At 41.9% G+C, this 21,745-nt stretch overlaps 1 protein-coding gene across 2 annotated transcripts in view; it reads left to right on the top strand.

The window, feature by feature from the left end:
- Positions 1–3,935: 3,935 nt before the first annotated feature.
- Clcn5 (chloride voltage-gated channel 5) overlaps positions 3,936–21,745 on the top strand; it is a 172,492-nt gene continuing 154,682 nt past the window's right edge. The window contains exons 1-3 of one of the 2 annotated variants that reach the window (XM_028881333.2): positions 3,937–4,022; positions 4,629–4,732; positions 6,218–6,375. In XM_028881333.2, coding sequence (XP_028737166.1) covers positions 6,360–6,375 — 16 coding nt within the window. In that variant the 5' untranslated portion in view covers positions 3,937–4,022; positions 4,629–4,732; positions 6,218–6,359. Of the gene's footprint in view, positions 4,023–4,628; positions 4,733–6,217; positions 6,376–21,745 lie in introns of both variants that reach the window. The other variant, XM_028881332.2, reaches the window with a different exon arrangement.

A 21,745-nucleotide genomic window follows, 5' to 3' on the forward strand; every position in this document is an offset into this window, starting at 1 on the left:
TTTCTACATGATTCCCGAGCCTTGATGTGTGTGAAGGGTGTGTGTGTGTGTGTGTGTGTGTGTGTGTGTGTGTGTGTGTGTTATAGATGTCTCCTTTGTGTCTGAGCCTTCCACTCCCTGCTGTTTATTTTCTGCACTTGGACCAGTTGTGAGTTTCTGCATAAACACTGTCCACTGCACAAAGAAATTCCCTGATGAACAGTGAGAGCTATGCTACTCTATGGGCAGAGAGATGCTTTTGTAGACAGTTAGATACTATGTCCACTTATCAGAATAAAAGTAGGAGGTTCACTATCAGTACTCCAGGCTGGTCTGGAACTCATGATCTTCCGGATTTAGTCTGCAAAGGAGTGGGATTACAGGAATGAATCACCACATCCTGCCCAGAATCTATATCTTTTGAGGAAACCATTAACTTTGCTTCATTAGCACCACATTTTAATTTCTTTGCTTGGAAAGATAGACATTTCTATTCCCCCACAATTAGTTCCTCTTAAATCTGGGGACCTTAATCAAGGAATCTTAATCATAACTGCCACCACCACCACCATCATTATTTTCATCAATTAGTACTAGGTAACATTTATTGATTTCTTAATGTATTATAAATGTTCCACATTATTAATACAATTAAACATAACATACCATTTTACCAATAAGAAACCTGAGGAGTGAAACCTGGTAACTAAAACCAAGGGACAATAGCTAATAGATGTTTAAGGCCTGGTTGGTTTTGAGCCCACGTATTCTGACTTCAGAGCTCGCTGTCATGGCTGTTTTTCTTTTTTCAATTCAGAAAAGATGAAGCGCGCGCGTGCGCGCGTGTGTGTGTGTGTGTGTGTGTGTGTGTGTGTGTGTGTGTGTGTGTTATTTAAATGTTGGAGCTCTCCAAGCAGTTGGCGGTCAGTGGTGACACCAAGTGGTCATCTTTATGTATTACAGCCCCTTCATAATTTTTTTTTTTTTTTTTTTAAATAGATCCCCATCTCAAATAATCCTACATTTCAAGCAGAGGCAGATTTGAGTTCTTGGCTTAGAGAAATAAATTTGCTTCCATTAGCCTGCCCTTTTTCATACCTTAATCAGAGAAAAATTTTTTGACAAAGTTGTCTGTATTTTGGACCTCCTACCTTTGCCAGAATAATTCCCTTAGTTATGACTGGATTTTTTTTTTTCTCCTTCAACTCATAGTTCTCAGGGGGAGGGGCTTTCTGATCAAGTATAGAGCTTCACACAAAGCCTATCCGGATACAACATTTCATATCTACTCCGTGGTTCCCAAGGATGCAGAACTCCGGTTCACTTCACAGTCCAGATCCACACCCAATGATGATCCCGTGACAGTCCTACCTTGTTTTGAGCTTATCAAAACATGGTTTCTTTTGAAATTCCCCTAAAGTTCACTCTTCTCCCAAATCTTCTCATGATCCCCTCTTTTTTACTGGTGAGATGACCATGCCATGGTTTTTCCTCTGTGTGGTGTTCTTATTAAAATTAGTCAAAAGCTTGACTGTGTTAGAGTATGGGTTCATCTTTGGAGGCTTTACATGGCTCAGATACAGGTCTTATATGTCCAATTCCTTAGCTTGTCCACAGTAGGCATTCAAAATTCACTGCACATAGATGGTCTTACCCCGCACTGGACCCTGCATGGCATGATCTGCCAGGCAACATGTGCCTACTGGTGCAATAGTAGCACACATGGGATAGGCCACCTGACCACTTTCTGATTGAATTGGAAGTCTGCACCGCAGGAGGGGATTTCATGCCTGCTATTGAAACCTTGCTCATAATGCCATGTCTGGGGAGGCCATAGGTCCTTGGATAGAACCTGCTATTTTATTTGGCTTAATGACTGTCTTCTAAATATTAGTGTTGATAGTTGTAGATCTGGGCTGCTCTCAGCCTTGGCCAGAAGAACTTCTTTTTGCAGTGGGCGGTGGTCACTACAGAGACTCATAAGTGGTCCAAGGTCTAGGAAGAGACCGAGTGCTCAGCCTTAAAACAAAATGACATAATTCTCAACTCCCACCCCTAACTAGGGCCAAGGACCATCTTAGAAGAGGAGGCTGAAAAAATGTAGGAGCTAGAGGATGGAGAGGAGTGTTATGAAGTACAGTCTTCGGTACACAAGCCGCCAAAGTTCCCACATAGACAGGAGAGATGATCCCCAGGCTCTACACCTTACTGAGAAGCTGGGGATGCTGTTGGTAGCTAGTAGCTTCCATGGAGAGAGGATCACTCTTCTTTGAGGGTATGGTCTCTGGCAGATTTCTCCTGGTCTGGTGGATGGCCCCGCACTGATACTCATATGGGCAACACTAATTGGATTTATTGGGTTAATAAAAAAGAAGATACGAAATTAGGAGGGGAGGTGTTGAGAAAAATATGGGAAGAGTTAGAGTGGCAAATGGGAGTGTATAGGATTATAGTTTATTGTATTCATGTATGAACTTCTAAAAGGAAAAAAAATGAAAAGGCCTGGTGTGGTGGCACAAGTCTACAATCACAGCACCCGGGAGGCAGAGGCAGGCAAATCTGTGATCTCAAGGCCAGTCTAGTCTACATAGAGAGTTTCAGGCTAGCCAAGGCTAAAGAGTAAGGTGCTATTGCAAGAAAATTGAAAGAAAATATTGCTTACTGTATTGGATTCTGAATTTGAGTACTTGGGTTCCAGGTAGATTACTTGTGTTGATGATATGGATTCCAGTCTTAGTTCTTCCAATAAATTAATTAGCTGCACTGTATTTGTCTGGCCTGTTCAATCTTTTTAAAAATGAGAATAAGATGGGCAATGGTGGCACACGCCTTTAATCCCAGCACTCAGGAGGCGGAGGCAGGCAGATCTCTGTGAGTTCGAGGCCAGCCTGGTACAGAGAGTGACTTCCAGGACAAGCAGGAACAACCAGAGAAATCTGTCTCGAAAAACGGAAAAAAAAAAAAAAAAGCAAAAACAAGAAAAAGAGAATATTATATTTCTTCTAATTTTTTGGAATGGCTTTGGAGACAGAGAGATCTTAGTTGGAATCTGAGATTTCATTTTGTGTTTTGTTTGTTTTTGAGACAGTGTCTTGTAGCACAGGCTGCCTTCAAACTTACTATGTAGCCTAGGATCACTTTGAACTTCCGAATCTCCTGCCTTCAAATCTCTGAGTGCTGGGATTACAAGTATGTGTCACCTTGAGATTTAGCTTGGTAATGATTAAATTGGAGATAATAATCGATGACTAACTGCAATATAGACTTTACTGTATTGGCTTAAATTGGCTGCTGGAAGCATCACCATATTTGATCACTATTCTTATTGCTATTACAGTGTGAGATTGGAAAGGCTATATAACCTTTCTGTGCCTCTGTATTTTTACGAGGGAAAATGGATAAATAATGATACACGCCTCATGGGTTCTCGTGAGCATTAAATGCAATGAATAAAGTGTAGGAGTTAGAACAATGCCTGGCCTATAGGAGGCTTAAATATGTGGTCTGATGTTATTAGTATTATATTTCTACTATTACACCGTGGGCAAGACGCTCAGGATAAACAGTTTGTTCTAAAGACAAAAGCAAAACCAAGGTAGGCAATCTGCAAACAATGAAACCGAGTGGAGCATTGCTTTTTCCGAATGCAACCGACACGCCCAGCACTTGGGTTGGATCCGCCCAGTCCTCATTAAATATGGCTGCAAGCCTGCCTACCCTATTGCGGTTGCGCATGTTGAAACTCCTCCCAGCGGCAGCTTCTTGGCCGCGGTTTTCCCCGGGCTGGGCCGAGGTGCCGGGAGAGGGGACTTCGTGGCGCGCATGCGCAGACGCCGTCTGGGCAGAGCTGATACTCGGAGGCGCCTGTCACATGAGCTGCACTCCCGCTCCGCTCCCCCTCCTCCCGGCTGGGCTGTGTGAATGAAGCTCTGCTGGCTACGTGGGGCGCTAGCTCTACTCGCTGTGTGGAACGCCAGAGCCGACTGAGCGCGCTGCCCACCGCCTGTGGACACGGGCTCCGCCGCGCCGGACCTCGGTGACAGGTAAAGGCAAACGGGCTTCCCTTTCCCAACAGGTCCTTCCCCGGCCGTCGGCCGCCAGCCCACCCGACGAGCCCCCTGCTACAGCGAGCCAGGGAGAGCGCTCGCCTGCCACCACGATCTCCGGAGCTGGCGTCCCCTGTCTGGCTGCCACTGAAGGAGGTGGACGGGCTGGTTCCAGCCAGTGTGGGGCGGCATCTCGACGGGAGCCCAACCCTGTTCTCGGACCGGGGTCCCCAGGCTGCCCGAAGTTTCCTTGCCAAAGGGCGCCAAGCCCGCCCAGCTTTGAAATCGGGGAGCTTGACTGCCCACGTCGCCTCTCCCGAGGACAGGGCTAGGGCGGCGTTCCCTGGGAAAGCGTGCAGCCGAGGCCGGGTTCTGCTCGCTCCTGCTTTGGATCCGCCACGGGTTTCGCGTGGGTCTTAGTGAAGTCCAATCCAGACGGTCTGGGCAAAGAAGTTGGTGTGCATTTTCCCTTTTGCCGCCCAACGCGCATAGCTGCTGCCTCCCAGGCGTTGGAGCCCTGCGCTCCAGTGCCTTTACCAGTAATGGAAAGAAAGCTTTAGTTTGAAACTTTGACGCACTTTTTTACCTTTATGAACGTTTCAGAACAAATCTGTTGCCTGGAGTTGGACGTGTGTCCGTGTGATAACGTCAGTGGAAGCTGCACCGAGTAAATGAGGGAAACCCAGAAGTTGAAGCATTAAAAACCAGTGAGACTCTGCTTTACACATACTTCATAATGTATTAGTAATTTCTCGGGTTGAATTTCAGAGCTGTTCCATTTCCCCTTGTCCCACAAGGCGCTGATCAGTCCTTCTTGACTGGGAGCAAAATAGAAGGGGAGAAAAAAAACGAACTTAAACCGTGCCATGTTCCAGATAAGTCATGGGAGCGCTTTTTCCTGGTGAATTCATCCTTGAAGTCGAAGTTTCTTAAGCTCTCTTTTTCTTGGACTTCAGGAGCCTTTCCTCATCCAAAGCCCGGGCTTTGTTGGCGTTTGGAGGACTGGCGCACACACGAACCTTTTTGTTCTTTACAGAAAAAGAGGTCATTAAAGAGGGCCAACATGCTTCTCAAACTAGTATTAGCCTTTAGCTTTTCCACTTCAGAGTTGCATGTGCTGCGTGTGTGGAGGCGATGGAAGTAGAAATTCGCCTCCATGTTCACCAGGCCAAAAGAGTGAGGGTTTTTTGGGTTTTCTTTGAAAAAATAAATGCAGATTAGCTTTTATGCTCAATGAGGAAAATAAATTATTAAAACTTGTTTAAATGGACACAGTTTTATATATTAAACTTCCAAACCAAACTAAGAGCAGCAATCACACCCTTTAGGTTTTTTCCTTCGATTCCTAGCTCCTTTCATGTCCTTGGAAACAGTATTGTCTTAAGACTGAATTTGAAGATTAAAATTTTCGTCGTACTGTTTTGTGAGTGTGAGAGTAGCGGGGTGGGGTGGGCGCAGCTTTATGTAGTTAGTTCTTTCTTTCCATCTTTACTCGCATTCCAGGGATCGAACTCGGGCTTGGACGGCAAGCTCTCTCATCAGCCCTGGATTTGAAAACTGAACACTGAGTGGCAGCTAAATTAATGTGATTGTACTTAAATTCATGTTCTGGTTGTATATTTTGTCCTTGATTCATCCCCTCGTGACCCAGGCAGTATAATGTGTTCACTAGAGGAGCTTTGCAACGTGCGGAAGAACAAAATAAACTGGACAGGAAGACCCACATCCCAAAGGGTGTCATCATTTCTTCCTCTCTAGTCTGCTCTTTTCTTTCTTTCCTCTGCTGGATCTATTTAAAACTTTATCCACAGAATCTGCTCTCTTTCCTATTGATTTCTTCATGTAACACGGAATCCTTTAGGGGCAGAGGAAGAATTCATTCACCAGAGTGTGGAACTTGAAGATAGGAACCACACAATGGTTATCTCAATCAAGCAGTACTCATCCCCATTTACTGAAGCCCCAGTGATTCATAGAGAATCCTAGAGCAGTGAGTGGCAATCTTAACTGATGGTCTAGCTCCACTCTTGCAGCACAGTTCCCCGCTGCTGCTGCTGCAGACGGGAAACTCGACACTGCTTGTGAATGCTATCTTTGAAAGAGAGGTTCCGAGAGGGGCAGGAGGTCATCTTTAAGAATTTGCAATGCTTTGTTTTCTTTTCAGATTTTCATTTTTCTCTTTACATTTTCAGGTTTGGGGCCTTAGAATCTTGCAGTCCGCAGAACCACAGAGTGCGTTTCCATCTACGCCCTCCTCTAAGTCCCCCTTCAAAACTGGGGGCCTCTGGAAAGCTCTGAGCCTGTGACCCCAGCCTGGGAGAAGATAGGTACAAGATGGCCATGTGGCATGGTAAGAAATTAGCACTTATTCCTCTAACTGGTTTTTCCTCCTGCTGTCTTCCACCCCCACCCAACCCCCAGAGCCAGTGGCTGGCAGCCAGCTGTTTCTTTAATTTAACCCTTTCTTTGCAAGGACAATGCACATTCATTTAAGAGAAGCTGTTGTCAGCTCGAAGTTCAAATGATTTTCAAGTGGATGTGAATGAGGAATTAGACAAATGGTGTGCCAGAAACATTTAAAAGACCTTCCTTCACTTACACATGTGTTCCTGGGGATGATATATGAGGAGATGAATTTTTTTTTCTATTTGTGCTTTTCATTTGTTTCAAGCAAATTTGGATTGTAAGATTCTCGAAAGGAGGGGAGACACACTTTGCTGCCTCTCAAGCTTCCTGTTCTTAATGAAGACTTTCTGGGGTTTTGGCAGTTGAAAAGACTCATTGAATGTTACATTTAGATTTGGGTGCTAGAAAGAAAACACTCATTTTAATATTATGAACCCGAGAGCCAAGCTCAACAATATTTTGGTTGGTAAATTTCATCTCTTGTTGTGAGTTTCTATCATATGCAAAGTTGCTATTTTTAGTGAGGTTGGGCATCGCTCTTCAGGACGGTATCAGAATTTTCATCGGAATCTTATAATCACCACAGAAGAAATGTGGGTTTAAGAAATGATTGACAAAAACTACTGAACTGTGTCTGTGACCCACCAAAGGTTCAGGGCCACTTACATGGAATAGAGTAAAATAGCTTCAATATCTATGAATATTCAAAAGCTAGATTTGTCTGTGGTTTAATGATTTTTTTAAAAAAAAATGTTCTGTTGTGTTTTATGATTAAAAACATGTACATACACGAATGTAACAGTTTTGATATACACTGATTGTCAATTTAAACATATTTTTGAAATGTGATTTGCCTTGTATGCTGGCTTTGATGGGTATTTATCACCAACAGTTTAGGGCCAATGACATGGCTTAATGAGTAAAGGTGATTGCCGCCAAGCCAGACAACTTGAGTTCTATCCCTGAGATCCCCATGATGGAAGGAAAGAACAGACACTCATAAATTGCCCTCTGACCTCCACATGTATGTCATGTGTTGTATGTGTGTGTGCGTGTATGCATGTGCCTGCGTGTGTATGCATGCAGTTAAATCTGAGAAATTCTTTTCATTCACCAAGCAGAATAGAGCGAGGAGTAAAGCGCAGAAGCTTGGAGCGTTCCTCAGGATCTGGGAAAGACAGACTTATGAATAAACTGTGCCACATTAAGTAAATATTACCATAGGGAGAGGTGTAAAATGAGATGCAAGCCTAGAGAGAAAGCATGGTGAACTTTGAGGTTTGAGCTGCTCTAAAACTGAGGAGGAGTTGGCCATATGGCTGCATGAGAGAACTGAGCTCTAGCCAGACAGAGCGGCACTGTTCAGGAACTTCAGCTTGCTTTGTTTGCCTGCTATGAGATGAAGCGAGGAAGGTGGTTGGAGGCCAGACAATAAAGAACCTTATATGTTCTAGGAAGGCTTTTACACTTTATCCTGGAGACAAAGATTCTAAACAGGGAAGTAACACAAGCAGATTTTGTTATAGAAAGATTCCTCTGGCAGAAGTGCTAAGAAAAGCCTGGACTCATTGAGGAGAAGTTTTCGAAAGAGTGCTTTAGGAGAAAGGTAGTGAGCTCTGAGAAGAGAAGCAAGGAAGGGGAGCAAGGTTGGAAAGAATACCGCGAGTGCCAGAATGTCTTGCGGCTGGACTTAGGAAGAACTGAGCCTGGACAAACAGCCAGCTTGGGCATAGGCGTCAGTCGTGCCGTTCTGTGAGATGAGAAACAGGAGAGGTGGCTGAAGGGGGTGATGGACGCTAGTGTACTAAACTTTTGACCTGCTGGCTTCCTTTTGATTCCTTTGGGCTGTCGGGTTGACTTTTCAAAGGCATTTTTGAAAACGTATAGAGCCTGGAGTATGTATGTGCGGGAAGGCATCTACTTTTGTTCCCGGGGATACATATAAAGTTCGTAGTTTTCCTCTACATTTGTGCCGATGTCTTTAGTTGTTAATGATGTATTATTTGACTGTAAAATATGGTAATGTTTAATGACTAACAGTTATTAATAAATAAATCAAATGCCATATTTTCTTAGTACCCTATCTTATGAGCTTAGGCTCTGACATGTGATCTGCTTAACTTTACATTGACTGAACACTCATTTTGTTAACAGGGAAGGAAGGGGTCTACAGAATTTAGCATTCAGGATCACCGCAGTTTATTGGCTAGTTTGGCAACTTTTGAAGGAAAAATGATAGTTACAGGTTAGCCATGTGCGTCTGGATTGAACTCCTGGCTTTGTTACTTGATAGCTGTGAGGCTTTGGGCAATTTATTTAAACCCTCTGTGACTCAGTGTCCTCCTTTGTGAAATGAGAATGAGAATAGAGCTTACTATATAAGGTTGTGAAGATGAATTGAGTTATGCAAAACACCTAAACCTGGAACTGTAGAAATGTGTGCCTATGTTATAATCATGAGACACTTAGAATATCATTTAGTGTGTAAAAGTATTCATAACTTAGTAATAGCTACTACTACAATCACTCCCATCACTATTGTTTTACTTTAGTTTGGATGGGACAGGAGCCCCATTCTGTAGAGGTAATTTCAGGTTGTCTCTGGAATCCCTGCCATGTAATAGTCTGTTTGTCTCTTCAAGTAGAGGTTTTGATCCGAAGAGACTCTTAGGAAACGTAACTCTGTCCTAGAGTCCAGGGTGCCCAAGGTCAGATAGTGACAAGTCCTGGTGACAGGACTGAAACCCAGTCTGTTGTTCTTTTTGTGGGTTCACGGAAGAGGAAATGACTCCCTGGGTCTGTCCTCAGCTCAGGGAAGCTTTTGCATTATTTTCTGGAGGCAGCTAGTTGGGAAGTTTTAAGAGCTGAAACTATCAGATCTTTTTGGTTTCTTGGGCCACTGCTCTAGTGCTTCTAGAGCATCTGATCAGAATTTGTAGTACCTCTTCGACGTGGCCAACATTATTATTGTGACTACCTCACCTCCATGGAGCCCTCTAATCCACGCTCTAGCTATCTTAAACAGAGTGTGTGTTCATATTTTTCATAGCTGAAGGGGTTTTGGTCTAATGATTTAGGGAAACATGGGAGAGGAGACTAGCTGGTTTAAAGTTATAAGGAGGCTTATGTTAGTTATTTCTAACTAATGCTTACTAAACTCAAGTTGTATCCTGGGCCCCACAGATGCAGTGGTCTAATAAAACAGCTGTAGTTGGTCTAAGTCTAGAAAAACAGCTATAGGCCTTGGCCTCCTGGAATTTAAAAGGTAACAACTCAAATTAATAAGATAGTTTATCTAACAAATGTGCTAAAGTAATTTGAGGAAGAATTACATCCACATAAATTTAGGAGGATTAAAATAGTTTTTAGTACTAGAGGAGGGAGGCTATCAAAGTTTTCTGTGCTTTAAAGCACATTTCTGAGCCGGGCGGTGGTGGCGCACGCCTTTAATCCCAGCACTTGGGAGGCAGAGGCAGGCGGATCTCTGTGAGTTTGAGGCCAGCCTGGACTACCAAGTGAGTTCCAGGAAAAGGTGCAAAGCTACACAGAGAAACCCTGTCTCGAAAAACCAAAAAAAAAAGCACATTTTCTGAGCTGGGCAGTGGTGGCGCACGCCTTTAATCCCAGCACTAGGGAGGTAGAACCAGGTGGATCTCTGAGTTCGAGGCCAGCCTGGGCTACCAAGTGAGTTCCAGGAAAGGCACAAAGCTACACAGAGAAACCCTGTCTCGGAAACACACACACACACACACACACACACACACACACACACAAACAAAAAACAACAACAACAACAACAACAACAACAAAAAAAAAAACTAAAGCACATTTCTGCTTAGGTTTTACCCACTCCCACCATTGGAATTCAGTCCTAAGACCCAGCATTTAAAGGAGCCTTGTGAGCAGTTCAGTGTCTAATCTTGTCTGGGAACTGCTGTACTAAAGAATTACAAGTTAAAGAGAGCAAAATGATAAAAGAACTAAAAAATAGGGAATGACATAATCTCGAGGTCGATATTTATATTCATAATAGCGAAGGTAGATTTAATAAAGAAAAAGATTCATATTATTAATTATGTAACAATTTAAAACTTCTGTGCAAGCCATAAATAAATTTAATGAGAAAATTAGGAAAAATTGCCGTAAGGTTCCTTGTGTTTAGCATAGAAAGAAGAAAAATGTAAATATTTTTCTAGAAAATCATGCAATGGATGGGGGAAATACACAAAGAAAAATACATAAAAGGTGAAATTCAAATAGCCAGTAAACGTGAAAAAAAATGTCCTATCTCATGTCAACATAGAAATGTTTTAAGAATGTTTACGGGTAGTTAATTTTTTTCCTTTTTTCCCCCTGAGACGGAGTTTCTCTGTGTAACAGTCTTGGCTGTCCTGGAACTCACTCTGTAGACCAGGCTGGCCTCGAACTCACAGAGATCCGCCTGCCTCTGTCTCCCAAGTACTGGGACTAAAGGCGTGCGCCACCACTGCCTGACTGTATCACCAACATCCTAAGGAAAGAAGGATGGTGCTCCAAGGATATATGAATAAAGATACTAACTGTAGTGTTTTCTGTGTTGGGAAAATTGATGACATTTGTCTTCTGTTGCAGTCATACGGTGGAATATTTACTGTAGGTCCTAAAAGTGATACTGTGTTTTGATTTATTAACTTAGAAATATATTTATGATATAATGTTTCATGGGGGAGAAAAGCAGATTTCAAATGATTAGCAGTTAAAAGTCTGTCCTGTTGTGCTTCTTAGTATTTCTCAACTTCACCAACGAAATATTGAAGAGATAAGTACTAACCTAATAGTTCCCAACTCCCGCGCTCATTAGGATCACCTTGGATTTCTTTAAAAAACCTTTTTTTTTTTTTTTTTTTTTGGTTTTTCGAGACAGGGTTTCTCTGTGTAGCTTTGCGCCTTTCCTGGGACTCACTTGGTAGCCCAGGCTGGCCTCGAACTCACGGAGATCCGCCTGGCTCTGCCTCCCGAGTGCTGGGATTAAAGGCGTGCGCCACCACCGCCCGGCTAAAAAACCTTTCAAACTGAGAGATGGTACAACAATTAAGAGCACTGGCTTGTCTTCCAGAGGGCCTGCACTTGATTCCCAGCACCCATGTGGTGGATCACAATCCTCTCTAACTCCAGCCCCAGGGGATCTGACACCTTCTTTGTTTCTGGGGGCACTGTATGAAGGTAGTGCACAGACATAAATGTAAGTGAAATACCCATACACGTAAAATAAAATATATATTAAAAAAAAAACATTATCAATCCCAGGATTTCAGAGACACATACAGGCAGATCTCTTTGAGTTCAAGGGCACCCTAGACTACCCAAGTTCCTTCCAGGCCAGCCAAGGCCATGTAGTGAGACGGTGTCTCAGAAAAAAAAAAAATCAGTCTGATTCTCTGGGAATGTGCCGATTAATTAAAAATATATATATATATGTAACAGAGAAACCTGGCTGTCCTGGATCCCGCACTGTAGACCAGGCTGGCCTTGGACTCACAGAGATCCGCCTGCCTCTGCCTCCTGAGTGCTGGGATTAAAGGTGTGCACCACCACCACCACCACCACCACACCACCACCACCACCACCACCACCTCCACCTCCACCACCACCACCACCACCACCACCCATTAGTTAGTATTTTTAAAGCACTCCCTTCCCTGTGATTTCAATGTGCAACCAAGTTTGGGAATCACTAAGTAGTGGCTGAAAGGATTACATGGGAAAAATAACTTTCATATGTGAATTCAATGCATAATAACTATTATTGTTGTGATTTGGGATTATTAATAGTGTAACCCCATTTTAATGTATGTGTTTGTGTCCATGTATGCATAATACCAAAACAAATCTGAAAGGAAAGCTAGGCATGGTGGTACACTTCTATAATCCCAGCACTTGGGAGGTTGAGGCAGAAGGATTGTCATTGTTTTGAAGACAGCTTGAGCTACATAGTTCCAACTAGACTGGGCTAGGGTGTGAGACACTATTTCAAAACAACAAAATCAAAACAAGAATTGTCTGAAAGGATATATAATTATTTAACATGTGTAGTTCATTAGTGGAATGTATGTTTAGCATATGCAAGTAGATTCTATCCCCAGCACTGCAAAACAGTATTAAATAAAAGATATTGAGATGCACATGCCTGCAATCCCAGCACTCAGGGGGCTGAGGCTAGAGGATCACTGAGTTTGAGGGTAGCCTGGGCTACAGTGTAAAACCCTATCTCAAACCCAAAACAAAACAAAACAAACGATAAATTTACTTTATTTTACTTTACTTTACATGGTTGCTTGTTAATTAAAAAATGTAATTTCTGAAGGAAGTATATACACATCTATACACCTTTTACCTTTACACATTTATAGTACAAACACTAGATATTGTTTCAATACTGGGGGAATGCAGATAAATTATGGCAGGTCTATATAGTATAGTATCTGGCCATTAAGAATGACGACTAATGGCTGAGTATTGTGAGACATTCCTGTGATTTTAGTACTTGGCTGGTTGAAGCAGGAAGAAGCATCCTAGGCTACAAAGTAAGAATTGTCTAAAAAAAAAAATCCAGACTAATGCTCTGGTAAATGTTTTTGAGAGAAACTCACACTATAAGAAATGCTCCAAAATATTTAAAGTAGCTTTCTCCAAGAGATAGGATATGCTTTCATTTTTCTCCCTTTTTATACATTAGTTTATTTTTCAAATTGTATGCAACCAATGTGTATTCCTTTGAAAAGCAGCAAAGAAGTGATTTGGAAATGAAATAGAAAAATCTGGACTTCCACAGAATGCCTCTAACAAGTGGTACAGAATTGGGGTGTCTGGACAAGTGTTTCACTTTTTATGTCCCCTCAAACCTTTGAATAAGAAGAGAAAAGAAATCAGGTCCCTGAGAGTTTGGTTAGAGCAGGCGTTTTGCTATTAATACTCCAACAAGTACTCTTAATTTTTGGCTGTCTCTACAATTGATTCTAAAAACAAAAACAAAAACAAAAAAAAACCCCAAAACAACAACAACAACAACAAAACAAAAAACACTTTGGGGCATGAAAATGGAGACAGAATGATTGTGCTAAACAAAATGGGAAATTACATTGCATCTGATGAAAAGTAACATAATATGTCACTGTATATGTGAAAAGAAAGTGGAGGAAGATTATAATAAAATGCATCCTTGCAATGATAAACAAGTCTGCTGGCTTTGAAATGCAAAGAAACTAGAAGTTTAGACCTTGTAGGTTCTTTTTTCTTTCTCATCACAGTGTATTTGGAAACACTCAAATGCCCCAGTGATTTGACTGACACATGGTAGGCCAAGATGGAGTGTTACAGAGCAGTTGATGAGTTCATTACAGAGGTTTGGTGTGAAGTCTGGATAGTCTGGCTTGCTAATTGGACCATTATTATCTAGAAAAATCCATCTGCTCCTGACTCTTGACCAAAATGTTAGCATCCTTTTGACTCTCCAGTGAGAATCAGGTTTTATAGCAGTAGCAAGGAAGCAGAATCCACCCCACTTCCCCCTTGTCTGGTACAGTGCCTGCCTGTGGCAGGCGCTCAAGAATTGAGTTGTCAATTACAAAATACGAATAAGCTATAAACATAATAAAAATCAGTAAAATAAGTTTTGTTTCTCTTTATCACTTTTCTACAACTCCCCAGAGAGTTTGAAATGAGTGGAAAATGAATTTTATGGCAAGTATTGAACTAAAGGAAATTTTGTTACTCTAACTATTCTTTCTCAAGCATGCATCTGTGGAGGAAACCCAGGCCCTGGTATCTCATGTGACTAGGATTTGAACCCAGCTTTGCCATTTGGTAACTAAAATTACCTCAACTCCAAAAGACTAAGTTGCCTCACCATGGGTCAAATGCAGTCTTGGGAGACAGTTGCTGAGCTTGTACCCTGCGGCTCTCACTGCTGGCTGTCTCCCCTGCTTCCCTGTCACATGGGGTCGGTAAAAGAGCTAACTAGTGTATTGGGGTAGCAGTCGTTAGAGGGCCACTGGAAGAACTGAATGAGTTCACTTACATCTATAGCCCCCTCACCACTGCCTGCAAATTGTTCAGAATTCACAAATGCTAGCCTTTACTATTAGAATATGCAAAAGATACATATGATAATGTTTACTTTATATGAATCTAGCTGTGATTGAGTTAACCATGGGATCATTGGTAGCTACGGCATAAAAATAAAGTAAGTTATTGAAGGGGTATTCTTAATCTGGAAAGTGACCGTATGTGTGATCCTTTTCAAATGTTTAATCTTGCAAAGGAAGAAACTGAGACATAATGAGACAGTCTAGGCCACACAGCTGTCACGTGGTACTTAGAGCCAGGACCCCGGGGCTCCTGATAATGGCTTTGTGTGTGTGTGTGTGTGTGTGTGTGTGTGTGTGTGTGTGTGTACCTGTCTACTGATCCCTATTGTATCGTGTTGGAGCTCTGCTAATTTTGTGGTGTCCTGGGGATTGAATCTGGGGTCTTAGACATGCTATGGAAACACTCTAGCATTCTACTACTGAGCTATATCTCCAGATTTTCCTTTACTTTTTATTTTAATTTTGAGGCAGGATCTCATTAAGTTGCCCAGGCAGGCCTTGAACTTTTGGTTTTCCTTCCTGGGCTCCTGAGTAGTTGGGATTGCAGGCCTGCACCCACCACCACGCTGGGCTAGCTGCTCAATGTCTATCTTTCCTTACTGTGCCATATTGGTACTGTGAAGAGTGTCCCTCTAGTTGTTAAAAACAAAACAAAACAAAACCCTTTTCACCATTTTTTTGTCACTATGCTAGCATTTTTGAGTTAGGTTGAGGTTCTTAGGTTTTAACCAGAATTATGATTCAGAACTTCCTGTTTCATGTAATGCCTTTCCGTGTCATGGGCAGGGGGAGGCAGGACTTGAGAGTTTCGCTATTGGTAGCAGCAAATGGCACGTTCTTCTTCCAACCTTCTGTTAGTACCCCAGATATTTATAGACCCGTGGTAAGACTAAAGAATCTATTGAGTAGTTAATGGTGTGAGGTAATTATCTTTGACATGCCATATTTTGATGCTTTTCAACTCAGAACTGACTGACATTGAGTGGCATTTTATTGTATTTGTTTAGGATTTCTGTCCTGACTACTACCATGAGAAGTAGAGCAACACAGAAATCACAGTGTAAGCAGAAAGTAATCCGAGGTAGGGACCATGCAGTACAAGTGAAATAGTTACTGTAGCTATGTGGGGTACTTCGGACACTGACTTCTTTCAGCCATCAGCCTTCCGAACATACCTGTCCCTTGGTGAAACCAGCCGTGTGTGCCGTGCTCTAGTGTGTAGCCCTAAAAGGCATTGGCTGGACTTATCTAGTACTTCTGTTACCAAGACAGAGAGCATGTAGGACAGAAACGGTCCACTGAAGGTAGTGCTCACTGAATCTTCCTTTAATGAGTAATAGCTGTGCTAATCCAGATCTGAAATGATGGCTCTTTTTTAGATCCTAAGATTTAGACAGTCGATTCAGACTAAATGAAAACTCATAAGGCCCTTGGCAACACCACCCATAATTATCGCTAACACCAGGAATGCCACATAATGGTGTGATACAATGTAATTCCCACTCACCCATAATTAGTTTCAAGGCATTAGCAAAGGAGACACATTTTGAATATGTAAGAAGTTAACACATCAGTATACTTATGGCATGAGATGATCTAATTGAGAGATTTTGCTAGTGTTACTGAGAATAAGGTTTCCTTATTGGTAAATGTCTATAGGCATCACTGTACAGAATGTAATGAATTACATGAAGGAAAAACCTTGTTTACTATTTCATGTTTTAAAAAGAATAACTTATCTCATTTAATTACGACGGCACTCTGGTAGAAAGGCCAAGCAGCTATTACTTCCTGAAGCAGAAATAGGGAACTAGATATTTAACACAATACTAGAAAAGTACAGACCATTTGGTCACATCATTTAACAGTTCTTTTAACAGTTTACAAACCAAGTGTTTTAGCTGTGGCAGGTACACCCTGCTGTGATTTGCCTTGCCCCCGCCCCATTCAAATGCAAATATAGAGGGTACTTCAGCAAGTTCAGACCTGAGGGTTGACTTAAAAGCCCCCCCCCCCCCGTGCACAGTTGGGGGCAGTATAAATTGTTAAGAGTCCATTGGCTTGGAAGTCATTCTGAAAATGTAAAATTTGAGTACCTTTTGGCTCAGTGAATCTATTTTAAAAAGGGATTGTGCTGGCAGTGGTGGCGCACTCTTTAATCCCAGCACTGGGGGGCGGGGGCAGAGCCAGGTGAATCTCTGTGAGTGTGAGACCAGCCTGGACTACAGAGTGAGTTCCAGGACAGCCAGGACTACACAGAGAAACTTTGTCTTGAAAAACAAACAAAACAACATCATCAACAAAACAAAACTGCATGAACATCACTTATTACAAGGATGTTGGTTAGCTCATCCTTGGCATCCTTTGGTGCTGTTATGCTAAACCTTCTGGTCCTTCCACTATTCTCCCTTTGCTCTGACCTGTGGGCCACCTGTGACTTCTTGAACTCAGGATCCTCTTGCAGCAGTCTCCCCAGAACTGGGATTACAGGCCTGTGGCACCATGCCCAGCTCACTAACACCAATTTTAGTATCCATTACTAGAGGCCAGGTCTATTAATTATGGTATATATACACTATGAGAAGCTGTTCATGTATTTTTTTTTTTGGTTTTTTTGAGACAGGGTTTCTCTGTGTAGTTTTGGAGCCTGTCCTGGATCTTGCTCTGTAGCCCAGGCTGGCCTCGAACTCACAGAGATCCGCCTGGCTCTGCCTCCCGAGTGCTGGGATTAAAGGCGTGCGCCACCACCGCCGCCCGGCTGTTCATGTATTAAAAGAGTGAAGTATATCCAAATATAGCAATAGGGAATGATACCCAAGATACAGTTTTTTTTTGAGAGAGGACTTCAAGTAGTGCAGGCTGACCTTGAATTCACTTTATAGCCAAGGCTGGCCTAGAACTCAGAATCTTCCTACTTCAACCTCCCAAGTGCTGGAATTTCAAGTGTGGGACACCATGCCTGGCTTATGATACATTTTAAGTAGGGAAAAAGATGCAGATACTATAAATTATAGGATCCTATTTGTACAACTAAAAGAAGGGGGAATTATAAGACAGTTAGACATCAATTTGTGTGTCTCCTCTTTCATTCCTTTCACTACCTTCCTCCCATCTCTTGTGCTTGGGAATGGAACCTGGGATTTTGCACATGCTAGATAAACACTCTACCACTGCACTGTGCACACCTCCAGTCCTTTTAGTTTGTATATATGTGTAAAGACGTGCTTAGAAAATGTGTAGAATGTTGCAGAAGAAACAGTTCAGCTTTTATCTTTTATCTGGAATACATGCCAGGCGGTGATAGCACATGCCTTTAATCCCAGCACTTGGGAGGCAGAGCCAGGTGGATCTTTGTGAGTTCAAGGCCAGCCTGGGCTACAGAGCGAGATTCAGGAAGGGCGCAACACTACACAGAGAAACCCTGTCTCGAAAAACCAAAAAAAAAAAAAATCTGGAATACATTTACTATGCTATTTACATATTAAAACACCCTGAGTTATGGGCAGTCAGAAACAGGAATGATTATCCTGTGCTAACTGCCCCTAAATCTCTATCTGTAATATTAACGAAGAGATGAACAATAAAAAGACAACTTTAATGAACTGATTAGGAAGCAAGACACGCTCCAGTATATTGAGGAAGCTGCTGTGCAATAGGCAGGTGTTAGATACTGATACTCCAGTGATGAGTTTAATAGTTGTTGAAAAGGTAATAAAGGGGCTGGAGAGATGGCTCAGTGGTTAAGAGTACTGGCTGCTATTCTAGAGGACCCAGGTTCAATTCCCAGCACCCACATGACAGCTCACTACTGTCTATAACTCCAGTTCCAGGAAATCTGACACCTTTACACCAATGCACATAAAATTAAATAAGTTTTTTTTTAAATAAAAAGGTAATGAAGTAACTTGAGGCTGTAGGTGGGAATAGAAGGCCTAGAAACACAGAGTGCAACGTTTACTAGGTGTGGTGGTATATCTTGTAATCCTAGCACTTGGGAGGTAGGGGGATCATGATTCAAGCAGCCTGGATGTCATGAGAGCCTGTCTCAAAATACCAATAAAACAAGTGTGTAACTTTTGAGAGAATTTTCTAGGGGAATAAGAGAACATGAAGAGCTTTCTAGAAGTGGTTTGGGGTTGAACTTGAAACTGGACCTAGAGGTTATGCATAGTGAACAAGGACAGGGAGATTCTCACCTTTCCCAGTGATTACAAAAGCTTTTGTCCCCAGCTTAGACCAGGTGTGAAGGAGGGAGGAATTGGGAGAAGAAAGCAGACATTTTAGAAGGATATAAGGGAAAACCTGAGCTGCAAGTAGGCTGGACTTTATGTGGGCTAAAAACCTGTACTTGGCAGTCCTGGGTAATAGATATTGCTTAGATTTCCCAGTCCACAGTAAAATATTTTGATTTGATGGGAGTCAATAAAGAGGATGATGATCATCATCATATGGGAGTCAAGAGAGGGGAGTAATAGTAATCATAAACAACTATCATTTATTGAGTACTTACTGTGTGTAAGTTAAAGTGCTTCATGTGGATTATCATTTATCTTCACAATAACTATTAAGGGTCAGGAAGTAGAGCACAGAGTGGTTGAGTTTTATTTTGAAATTGGACCTGGTGGAGCATGGGTCCATGGCACCCTCTTTATAGAACCTGTGTTCTAGGAGTACAGTGCCAAAAATCCTGTTTCTACTGCTTCTCCCAAATGGTGTGATGGCTAGTTATGGCAGAAGTAAACTTCCCGTTAAAGTCCTCTTGCTGTGTTCTTTTATTTCTGGGTGTGAACACCTTTAACAGCTGAGCCATCTCTACAGCCCATGTTGTGATCTTAATTGCAAAGGACGTGGGTTCAAGGGTGTAAGAAAGGCTAGAGATCTTGAACAAATAGTTTGTGAATAGAGGACTGTACTTCTGTGGCAAAATTCTTTATTTCCAAATTTAAGTAATTTTGTGACTATCTTGTATTTGTAAGACATTACTCTATGGTATATGTGGGACTAGGAAGACTCAGAAATAGACAATACCCCTCCCCCAAAAAACTAGTCTGAGGAAGTTAAAACACCTGCACAAATAACTGTAACAAAAATAATGATAGAGATACGTTCAGAAACACTTTGGAACATTGCTTTTTTTTTGGATTTGGAATGTCCACCAAAGGCCCATCTCTTCAAGACTTGGTTCTCAGCCTGCGGTGCTATAGGGGGGTGGTAGAGCCCCTGAGGTAGTCAGAATGGAAGTTAGGTAATTTGAAGACATGCCTTGAAGGGAGTTTGGGGGTCTTTGCCTCTTGTTTTCCTCTCTGTCACTTTCTTCTTGTCACATGCTCCTGCCATATGCATACTGTGCTACCACAGGCCTAAAAACAGGGGCCAACAACCATACATTGGCTGAATCCTCCGATAAGTATGAACCAGCTAAAATGTCAGGTGGTTCTTCTCAGGTGTTCGTTCTGGTAATAGGTAGGTAGTTAACACAAATGCCATGGAGTTTGACAGCTGTGTGGAGGTGGCATTTGCAGCCCACTGTGTAAGCTTTCTTCTAGAACTTAGAGATGAAGTAGTAACTGAGTATAGGGCCTAGCCTTTGGGATCGAAAACATGTGAGTAATTTAGTGGGAACCAGGAAGCATGAGGAGAATGGTGTGGGAGATGAGTAGTGTATATTGGAAACTTTGTTAACATCAATTAAAGCCAGTGTACTCACATTAAAAACATATGTTATGAGTTCTAAAAGTTAAGTATCTTACTCTCAAATATTAGCTACAAAAGTCACCATTTGTGTGAAAATATTATTTTTTGTCTGAAAAATATACATGGGTATGTGTAGTAATTGCAAATCAACTTAAAAAGCTATGCCTCGTGACAACCCAGATTGCCTGTGAAAGTTGCATATTGTATTAATGAGTCTGTGTCATGAATAGTGACACATTGAGACTCGAGGCTTGGATCAACTTAATTTCAAAGGAACCGAGGAGAGCTATAGTATACTATCCATAGGCATGGTTTTTAACCAAGGATCTCTAGGGGCATTTGGCAACATCTGGAAGCACTTTGGTTCTCAAAATAGTGGAGAGGTGCTACTGGCAGATAGAAGATCAGGAAGCGACTTAAATATTCTATACTGTACCAGCCAGCCCTCTGTGACAAAGAATTCTTTGTAGATATTAGTGTCAATATTGGCGAGAGCTGAGGAACCCAGATCCAGGGAATTTGGAAGAGGTTGAGAGCTCTTGGATGTGATCCTTGATGTCCTTAGTGTTTTTGTCAATGTCCTGTAATTCTAAACTTTGCTACCTAGTTGAAAGCTGGGGGCTATGATATGATGGCTGTTTAGATTTCAGTGGTAGCAGTATCAATCTCAGATAGATGAACCATTTATTTGCTTTTCTAAGTATTCTGGTTATATAATGGTTATTTACCATTAAGTCATCTCTAAGCTTTATAAATGTTCACTTTCACTCCAGGGAAACTTAACTTTCAGAACACTTAGAGCTAGCTAAATGAGAGCTAAGACTTGATGAAATATTATCTTGAGTGGTTTAGTATCTTAATAGAACTTATCTTAAAAGTGAGATACAGCAGCTCTGGAGTGCCCTGGGCCATATAGTGATTTACTCAAGATTGAAGGTAGAAATCAAATTCTTTGATGCTAAAGCCATTGTTCCTTCAGTTTGGTCTTGGCTTCTGTATTTCATCTTTTTTTTTTCTGTCTCCTGAAGAGCACAATCAAATGTTTGGCCAAAGACTGGTTATTCTTGGGTTTGGGCATTGTGTAAATATAGCCAAGAATATTTAACCTGTTCTGTTTTAGAAAGCATGAAAACAACCTGAAGTATTTCATAGTGGACATAAGTTACATTATTCACCTATTGACACAGATGATATACAGCAGGGGCTGGAGAGATGGCTTAGCAGTTAAGAGCAATGGTTGCTCTCCCAGAGGTTCTGAGTTCAATTCCCAGCACCCACACAGTGGCTCACGACCATCTATAATGGATGCCCTCTTCTGTTGTGCATAAAGACAGAGCACTCATATACATAAAATGCATAAATTATAAATAAGTCTTTTTAAAAAAAGAAATATTATAGCAGCTAGGGATGGATGGACCTTAGAGGAAGTTGTAAGGTAAAGGAACAGGTAGTGTAACACAGCTGGATGGCGTTGCTCCAAGCTACCATTTTGAA

This window comes from Peromyscus leucopus, chromosome X, assembly GCF_004664715.2.
Source record: "Peromyscus leucopus breed LL Stock chromosome X, UCI_PerLeu_2.1, whole genome shotgun sequence".
In the NCBI taxonomy this organism is placed as follows: domain Eukaryota; kingdom Metazoa; phylum Chordata; class Mammalia; order Rodentia; family Cricetidae; genus Peromyscus; species Peromyscus leucopus.